At 38.4% G+C, this 21,314-nt stretch overlaps 1 protein-coding gene across 1 annotated transcript in view; it reads left to right on the forward strand.

The window, feature by feature from the left end:
• Nucleotides 1-21,314, forward strand: part of LOC126259875 (tRNA-splicing endonuclease subunit Sen34) — a 52,219-nt gene that overhangs the window by 9,317 nt on the left and 21,588 nt on the right. The window contains exon 3 of the mRNA XM_049956936.1: nucleotides 20,791-21,034. Within this exon, the coding sequence (XP_049812893.1) occupies nucleotides 20,791-21,034 (244 nt within the window). The remainder of the gene's footprint in view (nucleotides 1-20,790; nucleotides 21,035-21,314) is intronic.

Raw genomic sequence — 21,314 nt, forward strand, 5'->3', positions numbered from 1 at the left:
TCAAACAAAGGTTTTCAGAGTCCAAAAGCGTGTAATACGTATTATTTGTGGAGTAAATTCACGGACGTCTTGTAGAAACCTCTTCAAAGAACTGGGTATACTAACTACTGCCTCTCAGTATATTTACTCCTTAATGAAATTTGTCCTAAATAATATATCTCTTTTTCCGACAAACAGCTCAGTTCATACATACAATACCAGGAACAAAAATGATCTGCACAAGGACTTAAAAGCACTTACTTTAGTTCAAAAAGGGGTCCACTACTCAGGAACACTCATCTTCAATAATTTGCCAGCAAACATAAAAAATTTAGTTACAAATAAAGATCAGTTTAAAAGGAGCCTGAAAGACTTACTAGTGGCCAACTCCTTCTACTCCATTGACGAATTTTTTAATAGAAACAAATGATGTATTGTATATATTCATACTATTAGTATTGTTATTTCAGCTTAAAAAAAAAGAAGTGACATGTTCCACATTCACGAGGATCTCCTCAACACGGATCTGTGGAACGAAAAACTAATGTAATCTAATCTAATCAAAAGTTGATCTAGTTCTTCATAAAAGCCGTCTTTAACAACCTCTTCAGTGTCCTCAGTTGGTGCATGTACATTAATTCTTTTATCAGGTAAATTTATTTTTTAAGCTTTCATGCACCTTTTTTGTATAATACTGTTTACAGTTTTCCAACTTAAAAAATATATGTCACAGTTTCTAAAAGTTACATTGCATTAATAATCTACCTGTGCTCAGTATGAAGGATACTGTTTGAGTGAAATATGTGATGGAGTTCCTGGGCTTTGTGTTTTTAAATGTGTTCTCCTGATTATCACATCTGAATGATGTGATGGAAGTACACTACTATAGTCATGGGTCTGAGGAGCAGGAAGAAGACCAATTGGAAGACCACAGACAAGATGGAGAGACTTGGTGAAGGACGATGAGAATTGAGGGGACTACAAGGTGAAGAAATGCTGAAAGACTGTGGGAGAAAAGAGAAGTTTGGAAGAGACTCTGTTAATGATCTGCATAAACGAAACGTTTCCGGAAGAAGAAGAAAAAGAGGACAGAGCACATCTTTTCCAGCATTATATAGCAGTTGTGGAGTCCTAGCTATGCTGAAGGTGCCAGGTCTACAGATAAGCAAGATCTTCATATCCCCATACATTATTTACACCATCCTCTATGTAAGGAATCAGATCCACAGGTAGACTTTGTGCCGAGGCTGGTGCCACTATCCATCTAGTGGCAGCTCCTCAAGGCAAGGCAGGTGTACAGTTCCTTGTCTGATCAACAATCATGCCTGTTCCACCTTGTTAAACATCCTGTTGTTGGAGGTGACTCCCCCAAATCACACACAAACCAATTATTCAAGATCAGTGTGAAGCAAGATCATGTGTTGTTTGACTTTCACCCAAATTCACTCTTTGGCAAGGGTTGGGGCTTATTACTGCCATAGATATTAAGAACTGCTACAGTAGAAATTTTAAGCTTACTTCCTCTTAAGAGGGACAGAGATACAGACTGTGTCTGTAATGTATTGTTTTATGACTTATCTGTGTATACTGATGGGTCAAAAGAGGGAATTACCTTTGGTGCTCTGTAATTTAACCCATTCATGCCCTCCAGGTCAACAGACTTAGCATTGTTGTTGCAAAGGTGCATTGCAACATATGAAGACTGTTGGTAATACCAAATTTCTCATGTGCTTGGCATCCATAAGTGCACTTCATGCCATCAAATACATGCAGCCATTGTCAAAAACAGATGAGACCATTCACAATCCCCTCCTCTGCCTACAATGACTAGGAGAGGAAGCTTTACTTTGCCTTGTTCCATAGCGTATAGAAATTCCAGATATCAAAATGCTGAATCCAGCAGCTACAGAGGCCTAAATGATTTTTACTGTGTCACAATGTGTTTTTCCTAGGAAGGATGAATGACAAACACTAATTGAGTAAAACTCTGTTTGCTTTGTTTATGAGATTCAGAAGACTAACAGTGGCACAGCCCAGATTTGTTGTTGTGCTTCATAACTTACATAAAGTATACAGTGCAGTTCCACACAAACTGCCTGGTAAGCAAAGTATATTTTTATGGAATTTTGAAATGGATGCAGTTAGATTGAAGATTTTGTAACAGACAGAATTCAGTAAACAATTCTTAACTGGAGGAGGGGAAGGGGGGATTGTCGAAGGCAGAAGTAGTGTCCAGTGTATTCAAAGAAGTGCAGTAGGACTATTACCATTCGTGATGTATACCTACAAATTGCCTGGCTGGCTAAAATTGTAGATTGCTGAGGCTGCTTGCAGATGATGAGCACTTGGTACAGAACTGACAGATGGGCCTCAAGATAAACATAATACAGTGTGGTTAAATTGATGGAAAACATATTGTTTGACCACACTATTGGTGGGTGATCAGCTTTGTTAGTCATTCACAACTCCTATTTATTAGGAGTATCTGAAGGAAGATCACTTTCAGAACCCTTGTTCAACCAATTTTCTAGTATTGTTTATAAGTTTAGGACTCTAATCAAATTGTATTAATAGAAGAACCAGAAAATATTCATAGATCAGCTATGCAATTTGGTACACATTTTTTTTTTTAGATCACATGAGAGCATCAAAGAAGGGCTCAGTGATTTGCAGTAGGACATGCTATAAAAAAGGCCTGGTCCATTGTGGAGAAATTTCCTCTCAAAATTCCAAGAGCCAACATTCCAGTATGAATCAAGAAACGTATTACTGCCTGTGTTATGCAAGAACCGTATAAAATTAGAGATATTTCAGCTTTAAGAGGAGGGTGGGTTGAGGATTAACCTGATACAGTCTGTGCAGAATACCGTGGCCAGTAGTTGCACAGATGGCAGGGCATGTGTGGGGAGAGCAATAGTGGTGGGAGCTGCGGGCAGCTGCTCTAGGAGAAATGCCAACCAATGGAGGGGAAGTACGATTCTAAACTGAAGGCTACACCCAATTTTTTTCTTTTCTCTCTCTCTCTCTCTCTCTCTCTCTCTCTCTCTCTCTCTCTCTCTCTCTCTCTCTCTCTCCTTTTTTTAAATGTTGAGTGGGGCCCCTCCACACCCACACTTGCATGGTGACAATTCAAAAAGATCTGTCACCACTGCTTTGGTTAGTAACTAAAAAGAATTCCGCCAAAAATGCAGTGATTTATTTTTGCCTTATTCGTTAACCATTTGTAACTTTCAGAGAAGTGTCAAGAGTGATGAATTTTGAGTAAAATCTACACATTTCTCTTGCTGCAATGTTAAAATTTGCTTTTTTTGCCGAAACACAGCAGAGTTTACACAGCCTCACCTCACTAATATCTTGTGCAGACACAGTTGCGAGAAAATTCTGAAACTGTGGTTTATTAAGCGAGGAATTGAGGAAAAGTAAGGTTAGTATCTTATGAAAAAGTACCTCCTTGGTACGAAATAAATGTGTAATGTCTTCATTTATGTTGTTCCAAAACCCGTAGCATTTCTCATTTCATCAGCTATCAATGGCCGTTAAAAATTACATTCTTTTATCAAAAAAGTCTGTAGCTAATGGAATAACACAGTAGATAATAAAGTTTTGCATAATAACCGTAAGGCAAAATACTCTCCTCATTTGCCAAAATCTCGTTTTGATATCTCAAACAGTTTATGAAATACAAGGAATGTTGTGGATATATCACTCTAGCTTATTGCTGGCGCGATGTGATCACAAACAAGTGTGCTATGTCAGATCAGTTTTCTAGAGATTGGTGACAGATAGACACCTCCATCCAGGTCTAAAGAAGAATTCAGTATATTAGCTAAATTTCATATGCAGCAACATATTATGTAATACACACCAAATGCAAAATCATAGCAATCCCTATTTTTCATTGCAAATTTTTCAAATTTTGCACTGTGTCTTGGTCCCACATAAATATTACAGTAACTATTACCATTAACGAAATGATGGGCAGTTCATAATGAACCTAACATATAAAGCTACAAGTAAAGCAAAAATCAATTTTTTTTACCAAATAGTTTCTGTAAAATCATTTGAGGAAGATTGAAGGGGTTGCGCCTCGATTCTGTTATCACCAGCCAGGCAAAAAATGGCAGACAGCATCGTCCTCACCTTCCTAATAAATGAATGAACTCACCCAGTTCTCTAGACAAAAATTGGTCACTGCACATTGGCCACCTCATCCTGCGAGGAATCTTACACTATGAACCCTTCACTAGACACCGTGTAGTCATGTGGGGAGAAGCAGGTGCAGATAACGTGCAGTCATAGAAGTCACAGTACAGATCTGGCCAGTCGATGAGGTAAGAAATGAAGTGCTGTTGCCTGACACATTAATTCCTCCTTCTGCAACCCTGGTTGTGCACAGATATCACTACATCACATATTTATAGAAAATACCTTATTTTCTAATGACAACGCAGCACACAATGCTGATGGACTTGTCATTTATTTTGGGTGATTACACAAAGTGTCTCAAGGATTTTCTAAACCTTTATGTGATGTTACAGCCTTGTTCAGTGTAAACTGCTACTAATAAACCCCACTATGTAATTGTTACTTTGTAATTTGTTGTACAGTTTTCCATATTTGTGCACATGCACGTCTCTTTTAGTTATTAATGGCCATAAATTCATGAGGTGGAGTGGGTATGGGAGAGGGGAAAGGACAGTTCCAAGTAACTTCACAGAATCGGTAAATTTTATCCCAGGTTTTTTTCTTGTCTTGTATCTTTATTGTCTGTTAATTGCTTCAGTTCTTAAAGAGGTTTGTAACAATTGTAGAATAACAGATTCAGAAATGAAGAAAGAATCAGCATAATCAGTTTAAAGTTATTTGTTTACTGTTCTATAAATCATTGCACCAGCCGATATACAGTGCCACTGGAACTGCTGTTCTTGAGCACGGGATGAGATAGTTGCTGTTCGTAAGTAGCTGTAAATTGTCATGACTGCTGTCACATAATTGCAAGCTGCTGTGAATAGGTTTGTTGGGAAGGTTACCAAGAGACATATACCAAAGGTACCACAAGTACTATCCTCTACTATGGCTACTATCTCCTCTACAGGAAGTACAGGATCTATCACCTCTTGTCCACATGTCTGTGAGTGGCATCTCAGTGGTAGGTCTAAGGCCCCTGTTAGAGGATACGGTGAGAACTCATGTTGTTACACCTATCCCTCTAATCAACAAGTTTTAGGTGCTACCTTCAACTGAAACTGTGCTGGTGACTTCACCTATTGGGATACCTGACGTGTCCCATATCAAGTGGAAGCAAATGCAAAAGGGTAGAGTCCATTAATTACTGGCAGTTCAAATGTATGACTTATAATGGTACCCCTTAGTGAAATGACAGCAAGGGATGGAAAGGATCACTTTATGCACTTATTGTGTGGGTCTAGAGGCCTCCTTTAACATGTAGAAGAAGTTATTCTGTCAGCCAAAGAGGGAATAGGGTGAAACTAACTGCAGATTGTAGCTTGTTTTGTAACAAATAATGCCTGTCGTCTGAGCTCCATGACTATGTTTGGATCATTCCAAAGACTGACACAGGAGGTTGAGAAGACCAACCTTGGTTACAGAATTTCAATGAAACTCACACTGTGCAGCATTGTTTGCGGAGCTGTTTGTAACCCTGTCATTCTGAATGAAGTGGAAGACTTAAATCGGAGACTTCAAAGGGTCTGTAACGAGCTAGGCCAATACATCCTAGACTTGTGTCATAAGATTGAGAAATGTAAGGTCCCCATAAATAGCTCAAAATAGGTGGTGGTTATGATAGCTGTAAGAGATTCAAGAGTATTAGTATAAGATCCAAAGAAACACCATCCACAGGCAAGAGTATTAAAATCCTAGTGATCACCTGTCAAAGCATTCCCAATAAAATGCCAGAAATTAAAGTGCTTGTAAAAAGCATTGGGGCTCATGTGATGCTAGGTACTGAAAGCTGGTTAAACCAAGATTGATGGCAGTGAGATTTTTAAGGAAAATTTAGGTATATATCAAAAGGACAGGCTCATGGCAAATAGAAGTGATGCATTTGTTGCAGTAGACAAGAAAGTCAAGTCCTCTGAGATAGAAATTGAAGCTCCATGTGAAATTGTATGGTCAAAACACAGTATCGTCGGTGGGCATGAACTTATAACTGGACCTTTCTAACAACCACCAGACTCACTCCCATGAGTATTGGTAACAAAAACAGTAGGAAAAAACCTCAGTTTTGTAGTACTTATCTTCCTGAACATACCATCATCATCAGAGAAGGCTTCAATCAACCAACAATACTTTGGGATAATTTCAGTTTTGTAAGTCGTGTGTGTGATGAGACAACCTGCAAAACAATGCCTTCTCTAAAAACTATCTGAAGTAGATAGCTTAGCAGCCCACTCATGATGGAAATACGAGGGCAGTTCAATAAGTAATGCAACACATTTTTTTTCTGAAACAGGGGTTGTTTTATTCAGCATTGAAATACACCAGGTTATTCCCCAATCTTTTAGCTACACAACACTATTTTTCAACGTAATCTCCATTCAATGCTACGGCCTTACGCCACCTTGAAATGAGGGTCTGTATGCCTGCACAGTACCATTCCACTGGTCGATGTCGGAGCCAACGTCGTACTGCATCAATAACTTCTTCATCATCCGCGTAGTGCCTCCCACGGATTGCGTCCTTCATTGGGCCAAACATATGGAAATCCGACGGTGCGAGATCGGGGCTGTAGGGTGCATGAGGAAGAACAGTCCACTGAAGTTTTGTGAGCTCCTCTCGGGTGCGAAGACTTGTGTGAGGTCTTGCGTTGTCATGAAGAAGGAGAAGTTCGTTCTGATTTTTGTACCTACAAACACGCTGAAGTCGTTTCTTCAATTTCTGAAGAGTAGCACAATACACTTCAGAGTTGATCGTTTGACCATGGGGAAGGACATCGAACAGAATAACCCCTTCAGCATCCCAGAAGACTGTAACCATGACTTTACCGGCTAAGGGTATGGCTTTAAACTTTTTCTTGGTAGGGGAGTGGGTGTGGCACCACTCCATTGATTGCCGTTTTGTTTCAGGTTCGAAGTGATGAACCCATGTTTCATCGCCTGTAACAATCTTTGACAAGAAATTGCCACCCTCAGCCGCATGATGAGCAAGCAATTCCGCACAGATGGTTCTCCTTTGCTCTTTATGGTGTTCGGTTAGACAACGAGGGACCCAGCGGGAACAAACCTTTGAATATCCCAACTGGTGAACAATTGTGACAGCACTACCAACAGAGATGTCAAGTTGAGCACTGAGTTGTTTGATGGTGATCCGTCGATCATCTCGAACGAGTGTGTTCGGACGCTCCGCCATTGCAGGAGTCACAGCTGTGCACGGCCGGCCCGCACGCGGGAGATCAGACAGTCTTGCTTGACCTTGCGGCGATGATGACACACGCTTTGCCCAACGACTCACCGTGCTTTTGTCCACTGCCAGATCACCGTAGACATTCTGCAAGCGCCCATGAATATCTGAGATGCCCTGGTTTTCCGCCAAAAGAAACTCGATCACTGCCCGTTGTTTGCAACGCACATCCGTTACAGACGCCATTTCAACAGCTCCGTACAACGCTGCCACCTGTCGGAAGTCAATGAAACTATACGAGACGAAGCGGGAATGTTTGAAAATATTCCACAAGAAATTTCCGGTTTTTTCAACCAAAATTGGCCGAGAAAAAAAATGTGTTGCATTACTTATTGAACTGCCCTCGTATATTGGATTTAATGGCAATAAATAGCTGTGACCTCTTTGAGTACGTCCATGCTAAAATATCTATCAGTGACCATGAGGTAGTTATAGCAACAATGATGACCAAAGGACAGCGATAACAAGTAAAAGATTTGTATGTTCAGTCAGCTTGATCAACAGGCTATAGCGTAATATCTCAGTAAGGAACTTGATATATTTAGCTCTGGGTAGGAGCATGTAGAAGTACTGTAGCTTAGTTTTAGAGAAATAGTTGACAATTGCCTTTATAGTAGAATAGTTCATGATGGGAGGGACCCTCCATAATACACAGTCACTATAAAGAAACTTACAAAGAAAGAGAGACTATGTCACAATAGGTGCTAAACAAAGTGTAGAGCTATATATAAAGAAAAGCTAAATGAAGTCAAGATGCAAATACATGAAGTCTTAGCAATTACCATACGAGCATATTATTGAAAGACCTAAAAAAATCTGGTCTCATGTGAAGGCTTAAAAAAATCTGGTCTCATGTGAAGGCTTTAAAAAATCTGGTCTCATGTGAAGGCTTTTAGTGGCATCAGAGATAAGTGTCCAGATACTCATGGATGACACGGGAACTGAAATTGAGGGTAGTAAAGTAAAAGCAGAAATGTTGAATTCATTTTTCAAATGTTCCTTTACAAAGGAATAGCCAGGTGTATTGCAAATGTGAGTGATATAAATACACAGCCTGATCCAAATTATCTGAACATTGTTAGTGAACATTAATATAAGCTGTGGCCACCCATCCTTCACCTTTATGATGGCTTGAGCCTTTCTGGGGACTCATTAAGTTTTCTGAATGTATGTAGAGGAATGGCCACCCATTCTTCCTCATGAACCGGAAGCAGAGGAGCAAGTTATATGGGCCCTAGGGATTGGAGTGAAGTCGACATATTAACTTATCCCAAAGGTGTTTCACTTGGTTCAGGTCAATGCTCTGGCAGGCTAGTCCAGTCAGGATTATTATTGCCCACAAACCATGCATCATGAATGCAACTTGATGACAAAGTGCATTTTCATGCTGATGCAAACAGTCATTATCTCTGAATTGTTCCACTTCTGTACACAGCACACAATGCTGTAAAATATGTTCATATTCTTCTGAATTTGTGATTTTCTTAAATGCAATAAAGGGACCACACCCTAACAACAAAAAATATCCCCGTATTTGAACATCACCTCCTCTGTACTTTACTGTTGCCACAACACATAATGATAGGTAATGTTCTCCGGACCTACACCAAACCCAAACCTTTCCATCACGTTGCCACAGTGTATAACATAATTCATCACTACAAATCACTCATTTCCAGACATCCATTGACCAGGGTATCACTCTTTACACTGCCTCAAGTGACACTTAGCACTGACTACAGAAATGTGAGCCATGTGAGAAGCTTGAGAAGCTCTTTTAACTCCCTAAACACAATCATTGTGTTAACTGGACTGCTAGTAGCACTTAGGAACTCAAAAGTGATTTCATCCAGTGACTTCATGCAATTCTTTACAAAGCCATGGAGTGAGGCAGTCAAGGTAGATGCAGTATTCCTTGACTTTCAAAAACCATTTGACTCAGTACCACACCAGTGCTCATTAACAAAAAGCACAGTCATATGGGGTATCAGACAAAATTTGTGATCAAATCCAGTATTTCTTGGAAGTGAGGATGCAGCATCTTACCTTGGATGAAGGGTCATCAGCAGATGTAGAAGTAGCATCAGGTGAGCTCAATGGAGGTGTGCTAGGATGCTTGTCATTCATGTTTTATAGTAATGGCCTGGCAGACAATATTAATAGTAATATTATATTTTCACAGAAGATGCAATTGTCTATAATGAAGTATTGTTTGAAGAAAGCTGCACAAGTATTTAATCAGATCTTAACAAAGTTTCCAAGTGGCGCAAAGATTGGAAAATTACTTTAAAAGTTTAGAAATATAAAAATACACTTCACAAAACAAAACAAAAATATAGTATCCTATGACTACAACATCGGTGACTTATTGTTGAAATCAGTCAACTCATACAAACGTGGTGCTACAATTTGCAGGGATATGGAATGATCACATAGGTAAATCAAGTGGCAGACTTAAGTTTATTAGTAATAATAATTTCATGTATCTCAATGGCCTAGTGCAAGTCTTTCAATTGGACGCCACTTCTTTGATTTGTGTGTCCATAATCTACCCCAGTTATACAACTGGGGAAAGGGGACCTACAGTTTAACAAGGAATCTGAGTCACATGTTGTTTCTGGCAATTCCTCCCATCATTGAGAGATGAGGGCAAGGAAAAGTCCATACTCAGACTGGGATTCGATCCTGTGACCTCTCAGTTTCCAGGCATGTGCTTTCCCACTCTATATGCAAATGGAGCTGGAAGAAACCCTAGTAAGTGGTACAATAGGAAGTACCCTCTGCCAGGCCTTCACAGTGGTATGCAGATCATATTATGACTTTTTTAATTGTATGTCTACTAGAAAATACTGGAAATAAAGATTAGAGAGACGACATGGAAGATGTGGATAACGGGTGAAATGATCAAAAAATGGAGTTTATAATGAAATGGGAAAATGTAAACACAGAAAAGGTAAAAAATAATGTACAAGAATTTAACTAATGATTTAAGAAGGGAGACAGATTGAACCAGACGGAAATGGATTCAGGGGAAATGTAATAAGAGTGAGTGGTTAGAGAGAGATGACAGTTTTAGTGTATGAAAAAATGAGGAGGTTGATGTGTGAGAAGGAGGGACTGAACAGTGTCATGGTGGTATAGACTGAAGATGGTGATAGTGAATGAACTCTACAAAGGAAAGGAGAGATTGAAAAAATAAATCGAGTGGTTATATGGGGAAGGGGTCAGACAGAACAACGTGAACTGGAAGTGGAAATGGAGAAGAGAAGGGCTGAAACGTTCTAAAGAGTGAAGTGGAGGCAACCCTTTGGAAACCAAAAGCAGAAAGTCCACAGGAATTGGTGAACTGCTAATGAAATATTAAAAGCCTTAGATGAAAAACAAATATTAAAAGCCTTAGATGAAAAACAAAATAAAGAGCAGTTGCGAATACACTGGGAAATATACTCAGAGAGAGAGTGGCTTAATGACTTCTTCAAATCAATCTTCCTACCCCTGAAAAAGGGTGAGGCCTTTAGAATTAGCCTGCTGCCACAGGTGACCAATATTTTACTGATAACAGTAATGGAAATTCCTGGATTGAATTACAAGTAAAATAAGGGAAAGGCAGCCAGTCACCTATAGAGGATTGATGTGTGGAGCATAGAAACACCTAATAGGAAACAGTAGTTACACTAGCTTTCAAGTTCTTCCTATTTTTTATAGTAAAAGTACAAACATTCACATACATAACCACGCAGACTCCAAAATGCACACTCACATGGCCACAAGAGTGGGAGACTCAAACACTAACTGTTCCTGACATATGTTTATGAGGTTTGTTCAATAAGTTTTTAGAAAACACAGGAGATGGCACACATAGTATCGAAACAATATACTGGTAGTAATCTTCATCTGTCGCTGGAGGGCAGACAAAGTTGCAGCTGTATCCATCACATGGTTACATTGTCCCATTTGATTAAGCAGCAGGCTCGTGTTTACTTCACAATATGGAAAACGTGAATTTCGAGCAGGGATTAAACACTTGTATTTAAAAGGCTGAACACTGAAACAGATCAAAGCTGAGTTGGATGAAGTTCACAGCATATCTGCTCATTTGCTCCTGTGTTTTCAACTGTTGATGATTGGGTAAATGAGTTTAAATGTAGCCATACAGCCACGAAAGATGCGTAACATTTGGGATGTCTGGTGGAAGTGACCTGTCCCTCCCCAAAATGACTGACAAATCCATGCTACAGTTTTGAGCAATCGCAAATCACAGTGCATGAAATCGTTAAGGCCAAATGCATATTGTAAGATACACTGTCAATTTTACATGAAAAATTGTGTGTGAAAAAAATGTCTGCCTTATGGGTGCCGTGTTTGCTCTCAGTGGAAGATAAATGCAACAGTTTGGTTGATGCTAAGGCTGCTGTGACACATTTCTGTTGAAACCCTGTGAGGTTTCTGCATCGATACATAACTTTGGATGAATGTAGATACACTACTACACTACAAAGACTAAGGAATAAAAAAAGTGGGTTTTTGAAGGCAAACAAGCTAACAAATGAGGCAAAGACAATGAAATGGGGTGGCAAGGTGATGGCCAGTTTTTTCGGATACACACAGAATCATCTACATCAATACCTGGAAATGAACAAACAATAACTGGGGAGTATTTGTGTTATTATTGCACCAGTTGAGCAAATAAATCAAGGAAAAATATCTTCATTTGGAAAAGAAAAAGGTCCTCTTCCATCACAATAATGCACAGGTGTGCGCCTCCCCAGTTTCAATGAGGAATTGAAGTTTGAATTATTGTAACAGCCACCATATTCACTGGATTTGCAGACTTGAAAGATGGCATGGCAGACAACAGTTCTCAACAAACGAGGTCATCACCCAAACAGATACTTTTTTTGCAGACCTTCTGAAATATGACTTTTTGTATGGCTTAAAAAGTTGGAGCAATGCTTGGAAAAGTGTGTAGACTTGAAAGGGGATTATAATTATTGAGGGGAAAAACTCCCCAAATAATTTGTTTTTCTATCTCTTTCAGAGGACTTATTGAATGACCCTCATATGTATGGATTACATAGCGAGGACTAAGACTTTGTGCATGATGCTTATTTATAGATGTGTTTAATATAGGAATCGCAAAATGGTAAAATACAAGCTTATTACATTTTAACATAACATAAAAAAACAAGAAAATTATAAGAGACAATACAATAGGCATTTAAGTGATTTTGTTTAAATAATAGGTGTATGATTATAAAACAGAAAAATTGTCAGTACTAGTTTATGGGAGAGCATTTCATTGTGAAAGGGAAGTCCCAAAGTTTGCTAAAAAGTTTCGAAAAAACTAAATTTTCTAATTGGAATAATTAACAAAGTAACAAGTTATTTTTGTGAAAGTCTGCATTTTTGGAAACAGAAAATTCATGGCTGCAAAACTGTGGCACTGAATTTTGGAGTGAGTTACATATTAAGATTAAAAAATTCTAGAACAAAATAATTTTGATTACAAATAATTTTTGAAATATGAAGTTTTTGGAAAAAATAAAACAATTGTTGAAAAGAGGAGGATAAGGGCTTTTAAATGAACTGCAACACTTTAGAAACAAAGAACTTTTACAATCATATTTATGTGGTTATTAAAAATTTTACTGGCACATTTGTGTGATATATCTTAAAATGTAATATGCACATAAAAGACCAACATTATATGTGAAAGCTTAGCTTCTCCAGCAGCATATTGGCCTTAGAGACCAATATCATATGTGAAAGCTTTGCTTTTCTTCTAGCAACACTATATATATTAATTTAAACCATTAACTTTTCCTGTTAGTATGTTCGCTCTACTTAATAGTGATGTTACTATTGGCTGACTACACCATGTGTCCAAAGCTCTGAATATCCGCTGTCATTGGCTGGCGAGATCATGTGACATGAGCTATGACTGGCTTACAAAAACACATCGCAATCTCGATTTCAGTGCTTCAGAAGGTAACATGTGGTGTTTGGTGGAATTCAAATTTATACTTTCGTAATACGAAAATATGCAGCGTACGTGTTGCTGCACATCAAACATCTTTCCAAAGCGTGTTTTTTTTCCGCTGAGTTTCGTCTTCTAAAGTGCCGGGAAATTCTACGTCTGTGTATAAAACCATAACCTTTTCAAAGGATTGAGTACTTATACAGTTCAAAGAGAAAATATACTCTCAGTTAACAGGGAAAAAGTATGTTTCCACCTGGGAGAAAGTGTATTTTCAACCAGGAAACTTGGGAATTTTTTTTCCTTGTCCACATATACACCCTGAGACATCATAAGGAAAGAAAAAAAAAGAAAAATGGACTAGACCATGTCTTGACAAGACAGTGCTTGCTCTTACAAGGAATGGAAGGAGAGGTATATGGAATGAGATGGAGAAGAAGATATCAACGAATGGGGAATATCATGGAGGAAAGCAATAACTATATGGAAGTAAGGAGCGAAAGCCAAGACAAGAATAGATGGCGAAGTATCACGCATGGATCAACCTGTGGTCCAACTACTGATGATCTACACTGTGTATTTTAATCCCTATCCTAACCACATCGTCACTTTCTCTAAAATAAACAAGAACTATTATATGTGTGCCATTGTCTTACACCAGCCCCACTCCTCCCCCAGGGCCATCAGAGCGATAGTATATGCCATGCCATGCAGTGAATTCATATATTTTTCAGAAAGTTGTTGAAAAAATATTGGGCTCAGCAATGCCAGCAGTGACTAAGGCTTTTTGAGGGGAGGCCTTGGAAAAGACGGTCATGTAATTGCAGTAGGCAGTGTAGGCAAAAGTTTATATCACAACCTCAATTATTCAATAGAAAACTTTTATCTGATTTTTAGTCTTCATGTAATAAGGTTCCTGCAAACAATTCTTAATTTTTATGGGCCATTTGTGATAAGAAGTTTGAATTTTTATGTATGCTGTCTCCTCTTCACCTCCCAATGTACGTCTGGAGTTAATGCAGACCATTACTGAGCAGTCACTTCCTCATTCTGTGTACTTGAGCAGCATGTATAAAATATGATTCTTCCTCAAGGAACTAATTCTACCACCATTTACATTCTAACTGCCTAATATGTTATGCAGTATCAACAAACTATGCATTTTTTTTGTAAATGATCATTATCTGATTGCTTCATCCATACACATTGCTCCAAAACTCTGAATTACTTTTTAAATGGTCTTGTAGATGCACATCTACGTGGATTTCTTGAATACCTTGTGTAAAAGTAGATTGGATCCTGAGTCCACATTGCAGGCTTTCCTTTCCGAATTCTGCACCAATATTTACAAACTTGCCTTGTTCTATTCACCTTAATATTGGAGCATTGTAAATACATTTGAAAAAGGGGGAACAGATACATACTTTTTTTAAAAAAAGTTTTACATTCTCCTGTGTCTAAAAAACTTGTAATCATAAACTTTTGTATGTTTTTATCAATTGCTGACAGCTATTACAGTTTTATTCATTGATGTCTATTGCTACTATGAACATGTGTATTCAAAAGTTGAGTCTCATCAGGAGAGGAGGAAGGTGGAAAGACAAATGGATAGCAGTCATTGTAAATGGTTATTAAGAAATCTCTGTGAGCAGGAATTGTGCTATCTGTTTGTGGGAGGAATACACTTTGCTTTATATTGGGACATTATTTAAAGACAATAAAAACAAATGCATTGAACCCATAATGTCTGTTTTATTTGCTCTTTTTGAGCAGAGTAGGTCAACATGTGAACTCTGAAACATAGTAAACAAAGACATCACACAAACCCTATTCTGCAAAGTGGAATCCTTGAGTATCTTGAAGCAGTCAAACACGGACAAAAGCCACAGCAGTGTTGAGAGTACCACTTCAAGGATTTGGTGACTTTTCTAAGGTAAAGGGAAATGTTTGTGTCAGACCAGTGCAAGAATGACCAAGAATAATCACTCTGTAAGAGGAGCAGTACCTGTTCTCAAGTGTATCGCCAAATTCAATAATGTCTGCAAAGCTTACAGCTTACTCAGGGCTTGCAGTTTCCCAACAAACAGCATATCAGAGGCTCATAATGGTTGATCTGTGTGCAAGATATCCAACAGTGTGTGCCTCACTCACTGCAGTGCTGAAAGGAACCCATTTATTGAGACTGAGCAATATTGAGATTGGACAATGAATTTATAGAGGAATGTGCTCTTCATGGGTAAAGCCCATGTTGTAGAATAATTCTCATTGCATATTCATCTGCAAGGATAGTGCAAGTCATTGCTCTTAGAAATATCATTGAGACAAAGTTATTTGATCATGCATTGTGGAGAGACATTATTTTGCATTAGTGTACAGAGCTTAGGAAAATATTATTAATATCCAAAGTTACTAAGGTGAGGTACTGCACTCACATTTGTGACTTTTCAGCAGTGCAGTTATTCTGACTTTCTCTTCATAATCGATTCTAGAAGTCCACGTTGAACTGCTCTGATGAATGAATTTATTTCAAGTGAAGATATCCTCTGGATGATGTGGCCCTCAAGCTCTCTGGATCTGAATCCTGTGGAGCATGCATAGGATGAAATAAATAAAATGAACTGTTGAGATGAACCGCAGGCTGTCAGCTGCCACAAGAGCCCTTCCAGACCAATGAATAGATCTGTCTCAGGAACGGCATTAGCTGCCAGCAGATATCTTGAACTGACTCGTAAATTGTGCCATGACACTGTCAACATGTGTGACAGCTAGGGGCAACCACATCTCCAAATAACTGTACAAGGTGTGATCAAACAATATGGTATCCTGATCCATTGAGACAGGCAGCATCAAGTTGGAAAACATTCTGACTTTTCAATCAGCATCCAGAGGTGATAGAGTGAGGTTGTGTTTACCACATCTGTCATGGATCATGGGTTTCAAGCAACAGGTAAACTTTAAGTTCTGTTTCAGGTTCTAAAAAAGTGCCAAAGAAGCTCACAAAATGTTGAATTTGGTGTATGTTGACAATGCTGTAACTCAGAAGACTGTTTGCAAGTGTATGTGTGATTTAGAAGCGGAAATGAGCTGGTAGAAGATGAACAATTTTTGGGACATCCATTAACCTTAAAAACAGAAGAAAAGTGCAAAAATGGCATAAATCGTTTGTTCAAATGTGAGTAACTGTTCAAGAGGTTACGAAATAACTTAGCATCTTGTATGGGTCCATGCAATGCATTTTAACCAATAATTTGCAAGTGAGACAAGTGAGTGCAAAATTTGTTCCCAGACTTTTGAGTGATGAACAGAAGGCAAATTGTGTGTCAGTTAACATGGAGTTGAAGTATCATCATCATTCAGATCCAGACTTCATGTCCAAAATAGTAACTGGAGATGAAACTTGAGCCTATGGGTACGACCCTGAGATGAAAATTCAGTGTTCCCAGTGGAAAACCAGAGAACCTCCTTGCCCTAAAAAGTCACATCAATCAAAATCATGTCCTTTTTTTAGGGCATAAAGCAATCAAAGTTCATTCCAAGAGGAACAACTGTAATCACTGAATTTTACAGGAGCATACTGCAATGTTTGCAAAATGTTGCCTGAAGAAAGAGACCAGAAAAATGGACCAGTGGCTTCCTTCTTCACCATGACAAGATGCCTTGCCACATCCCACATTCAATTAGAGAATTTTGGGATGGAAAAAGTGTTCCTGTTTGTGCTCATTTCTGTTGCTCATCCGTTTTAGCACCATGTGACTTCTGGCTCTTCCCAGAAATTAAAGCCATGCTTAAAGGAAAACGTTTTGACATCATTTGTGACACTGAGAGAGCCCAACACAGCAACTGAATGTCCTCCCAAAAGAAGCCTTCCAGAAATGCTTCCAGTCACAGATTTAACATTGGGATAAATGCATTGCTAATCAAAGACAGTACCTTGAAGATATTACATTAAATTCCATATAGACTTACTACTTTGTTTCTAATAAAATTATTCGCCATATTTTTGTGATCACATCATGTATTGCTGTCAAAGAAAAGAATTTAAGATTTGTTACTTTTCACTACAGTTTTAGTTTCATAAGTTATACAGTTGCATACGTTGTACACCATTTACAGATACAAATGTGCTTAAACAAGCCTGCATCTATTCACTTTACACTGTACACGGCATTCATATTCCACCAGACATCATTTACAAACAACAACATTTTAGAATTAGCTAATTTTTTACAAGAAATAGCTCAAAGACATAGAAGAGCAGAGATAGAGGCAGAAGGCTGAAAAGTCTGCCAAGTTAGCGTGTTTGAACAGGGTTTAAGAAGACAGGAAGTAGAAGCTCAACAAAGGGTGAAATTAAACATGCACTACACCTGCTAGCTGTTGCAACATAATTAGCTGGCTGCATAAGCAGTTTCCATAAGACATTACAGGAGAGAAACATAAACTTGAAAACGAGTGACAGTCAACAGTAGGAACACCATTTTGTGTCCGACACCTTCTGATTAAGTTCTACATTGTTCTGTAATAATTCCAGCCTCCTGTTCAGCAATTATCCACATATTTATTGGTGGTGCATGCAGGCAGACAGTGAATGTTCAAGAGTTTTACTGAGTATTGCTGCGATTTAACAAGATCTATTAAAGGCAATAATTTAGAGAGATTCTTTCATTATTTTGAAAACTAATGTGTTCTCCTGTATTGGTCCAAGTTTTATTGTTTATTTGTTTTCACACAAGAAAATAATTAAGATGTACAAAAACAGATTGTTTAGTAAAAACAAACTTTTCAAAAATAATAGTTGCTGTAGAGTGTCACATAAAAGGAATTTTGTAACAAATTTGTTGGTGTAGCTGTTTTGTTCAGCAAGAAAATAAATACTCATTTTATTAATTCAAACCCATTTGTTTTGCTTCAATATAATATTTATGTTCTTTTGCGTAAATAAATACAGGTTGTCTCAAAAGAAAGTTTGTACATAAAGAGGAGGAGGAAAATGGGAAATATGTTCATTGCTTGAGTGGCCTTTAGGAATTCAGTTGATGGGGAGAGCTTCTCAGGAGTGGGCCATGCCTTCTGTGTACGAGACTACTACAAAAAATGTGATTCAGCGACTAGAACGGACAAAATTTTGCACTGATAGTGGATTGCATAATATAAATAATGCTCCAAGTATTCTCCCTTATCAGAACATTTGAAGAGACCGGTTTAACACTAGCCAAATCTAAATCCAGACTATCAAGGTAATCAAGAATGGGCCGAATCCTGGAGAGTGTAAATTGGTCTGTTCATGATGATTCTAACCTCTCCATTCGTAAGCATTCAAGTTCTTTAAATGTGCCTAGATTATCAGTGCACTGATTTCTGCAAAAAGACCTTAAACTGCACCCTTACAAAATCCAATTGGTGCAAGAATTAAAACCTCATGCTGCCAGCTTAGGCTGCAGTTAGTTAATGGTGTGACTGAGTGCCCTTCATGTAACATAATCATGTTTCCTGACGAGGCTCATTTTCATGAGAACGGTCACATGAGACAGCAAAATTGCCGCTACTGGAATGCGGTGAATCCTAAACAGAAGCATGAGAACCCCTTCATTTGCCAAAATTTACTGTGTGGGCTGTGATGTTGGCTCAAGGAATAATTGGCCCTTACTTTTTCGTGGACAAGAGCGATTGTGCAGTTACAGTGAATTTGGAACATTTTGTGACAATGTGAAATGACATTTTGGTGCCTGAATTGCAAAACTTTCATGGGATTATAACCAAAGAACATGGTTTCAGCAACATGGAGCCACAGGCCACTTGTCCAATGTGTCTGTACTGTGAGTTCATAAAATTTTCCCTGGTAAATTGATCTCCAGGAAAGGTGACATAAATTGGCCCCCTTATCAGGATATGTCAAAAATTAAAGTGTATGCCAATAATCCAACTTCTCTGGAGCAATTGAAAGAAGATATCTGTAGCAAAGTGGCAGCCATCCCAGTGTCTAAATACCAAGTCATCATGCAAAATTTTGTTTATCGTTTCAATGAGTGCCATAAGCGTGCTGGATTGCGTTTAAATGACATTGTTTGTAAGAAGTAAATTCATAAACTTTATATTTCTATAATAAATAACGATTTTGTTGATAGACTTCAACCTCTATTTTATTTTGACTACTCAAATATGAACTTTCTTTTGAGACATCCTGTATAATATTGTAGCAAGAAAATGGTGTTTGAATATTTGAAACATATATCTATATACTTGGTGCAGAAAATGGCAACTCCAACAAACTGGTTATATTGCCCACAAAAGGCATTTATGATTGGCATCTACCAGATATTCAAAGGGTGGAACAGAAATAAACATATTGCACCAATACAAATGTGTTTAAATTTATAAAACTGAATTTTTTAGTTTTTAACACTGTCCTCATAGATGGCCTACTGCTTTAATAAATTATAAAAGCTAATTCCATTGAATAGTTTTTGCATTCTCATTATTCTAGCACTTGAAAATAACTTGATATATTAATAGAATAATTCCTCTCTGTAAAAGAGTTTTCGTTCCACTGTCTATAAAAACTGTTGTGTCATTATATTCAGTGCAAAAGGTCGTAAAGGTAGCATTAATCTTGTGCATTGTCTCTCTCTGTGTCTCCTTAAGCTTTGTTCAGGTATTTCAGTCTTACATGTAGAACTAGCCTTTTCCCCGTGGCTTTGCCTGCATGTGTGTTCGACACACAGGTTGAACACACTGCCCCTTTCCCTCTCTGTGTGTACCTCTGCCTCCCTCTTTCTGTCCCACCTCTGTTTGTCTATCTCCTCCTCCTCTCTTTGTCCATTTCCTCCAGCCCTTCTCTCTGACCTTATCCTTCTCCCCCCCTCTCTTTCCATCTTCACTTCTCGCTCTTCCTTCCACCTGCCCACCACCCGTCTACACCCTCCACCTGTTGCATGCATTTCCCCCTCCTCTCTTTGTTCATTTCCTCCTCACTCTCACTCTGTCCATCCCCTCCTCTATCCTTCTCAAACTGTCCCCAACCATGCTTATTATCACATGCAGCCCCTACAATACAGATCAATAATGTAGGACAGGACCTGAAAATCATTTATTTGTCCCTAATGTAAAGGCCGCCGTGCAAAGGAGGTCAATAAAGCAGGCTGTTACTACTCCAACACAACATGCCTGTCATGCAGGGCAGCCTACATGTCAAGGCCAGAAAACCATTTCCTGTCTGTGACATGAAGGCTGCAGGTTGATTTGGCAAGCCAATATTGTTCCCACACAACATGTCCGTCAGACAGTCTAACACACACACACACACACACACACACACACACACACACACACGTAATGAATCTTTTGGGATTATAAGCAACAGTAATTGCAAAGTGATCATTATGATTACCAACTTTTCTCTTTCAAACTTATAGACAGAGCACTTAATGCAATCACGAAGAGAACAAGTAACGAATATGATAGACAAAATAGTAGAAGGCAAGAAACTTAAGTTAATGGGTGTCAAGAAAAGTAAAAGGAAAAAGACTGAATCTCCCCCAGGAGAGGCATTATGTGACATGGAGGACATCGTCATTGATAAGGAAGAGCTGCTAAAAGAAGAGTTCGCTAAAATAAAACCAGTGACCATTGAAAACACTCTTGTTCAAATTTTTTCAGGTATGTAGTAGTCAAATAATGCTTAAATGTATTTCAAATCATGATAATTATTTAAATGAAATATCAACAACTATGTTAGAGCACTTACCTCAAAACACCCTGTTCTTTCATATAACAGGTCTCAGAAATGAAAATGTTGTCATAAATTTTTCCAAGTGGAGCAATTTCTACTTCTTGTTGCTTCAATGATCAACACTAAAATTAGTCTGGTACGGTTCTCTATTCTTGTCACTTGCCAGCTATGCTCTACATTTTAACATAACTGCAGCCTCCTACAACA

The sequence above is a fragment of the Schistocerca nitens genome, chromosome 5 (genome assembly GCF_023898315.1).
Source record: "Schistocerca nitens isolate TAMUIC-IGC-003100 chromosome 5, iqSchNite1.1, whole genome shotgun sequence".
Taxonomy (NCBI): domain Eukaryota; kingdom Metazoa; phylum Arthropoda; class Insecta; order Orthoptera; family Acrididae; genus Schistocerca; species Schistocerca nitens.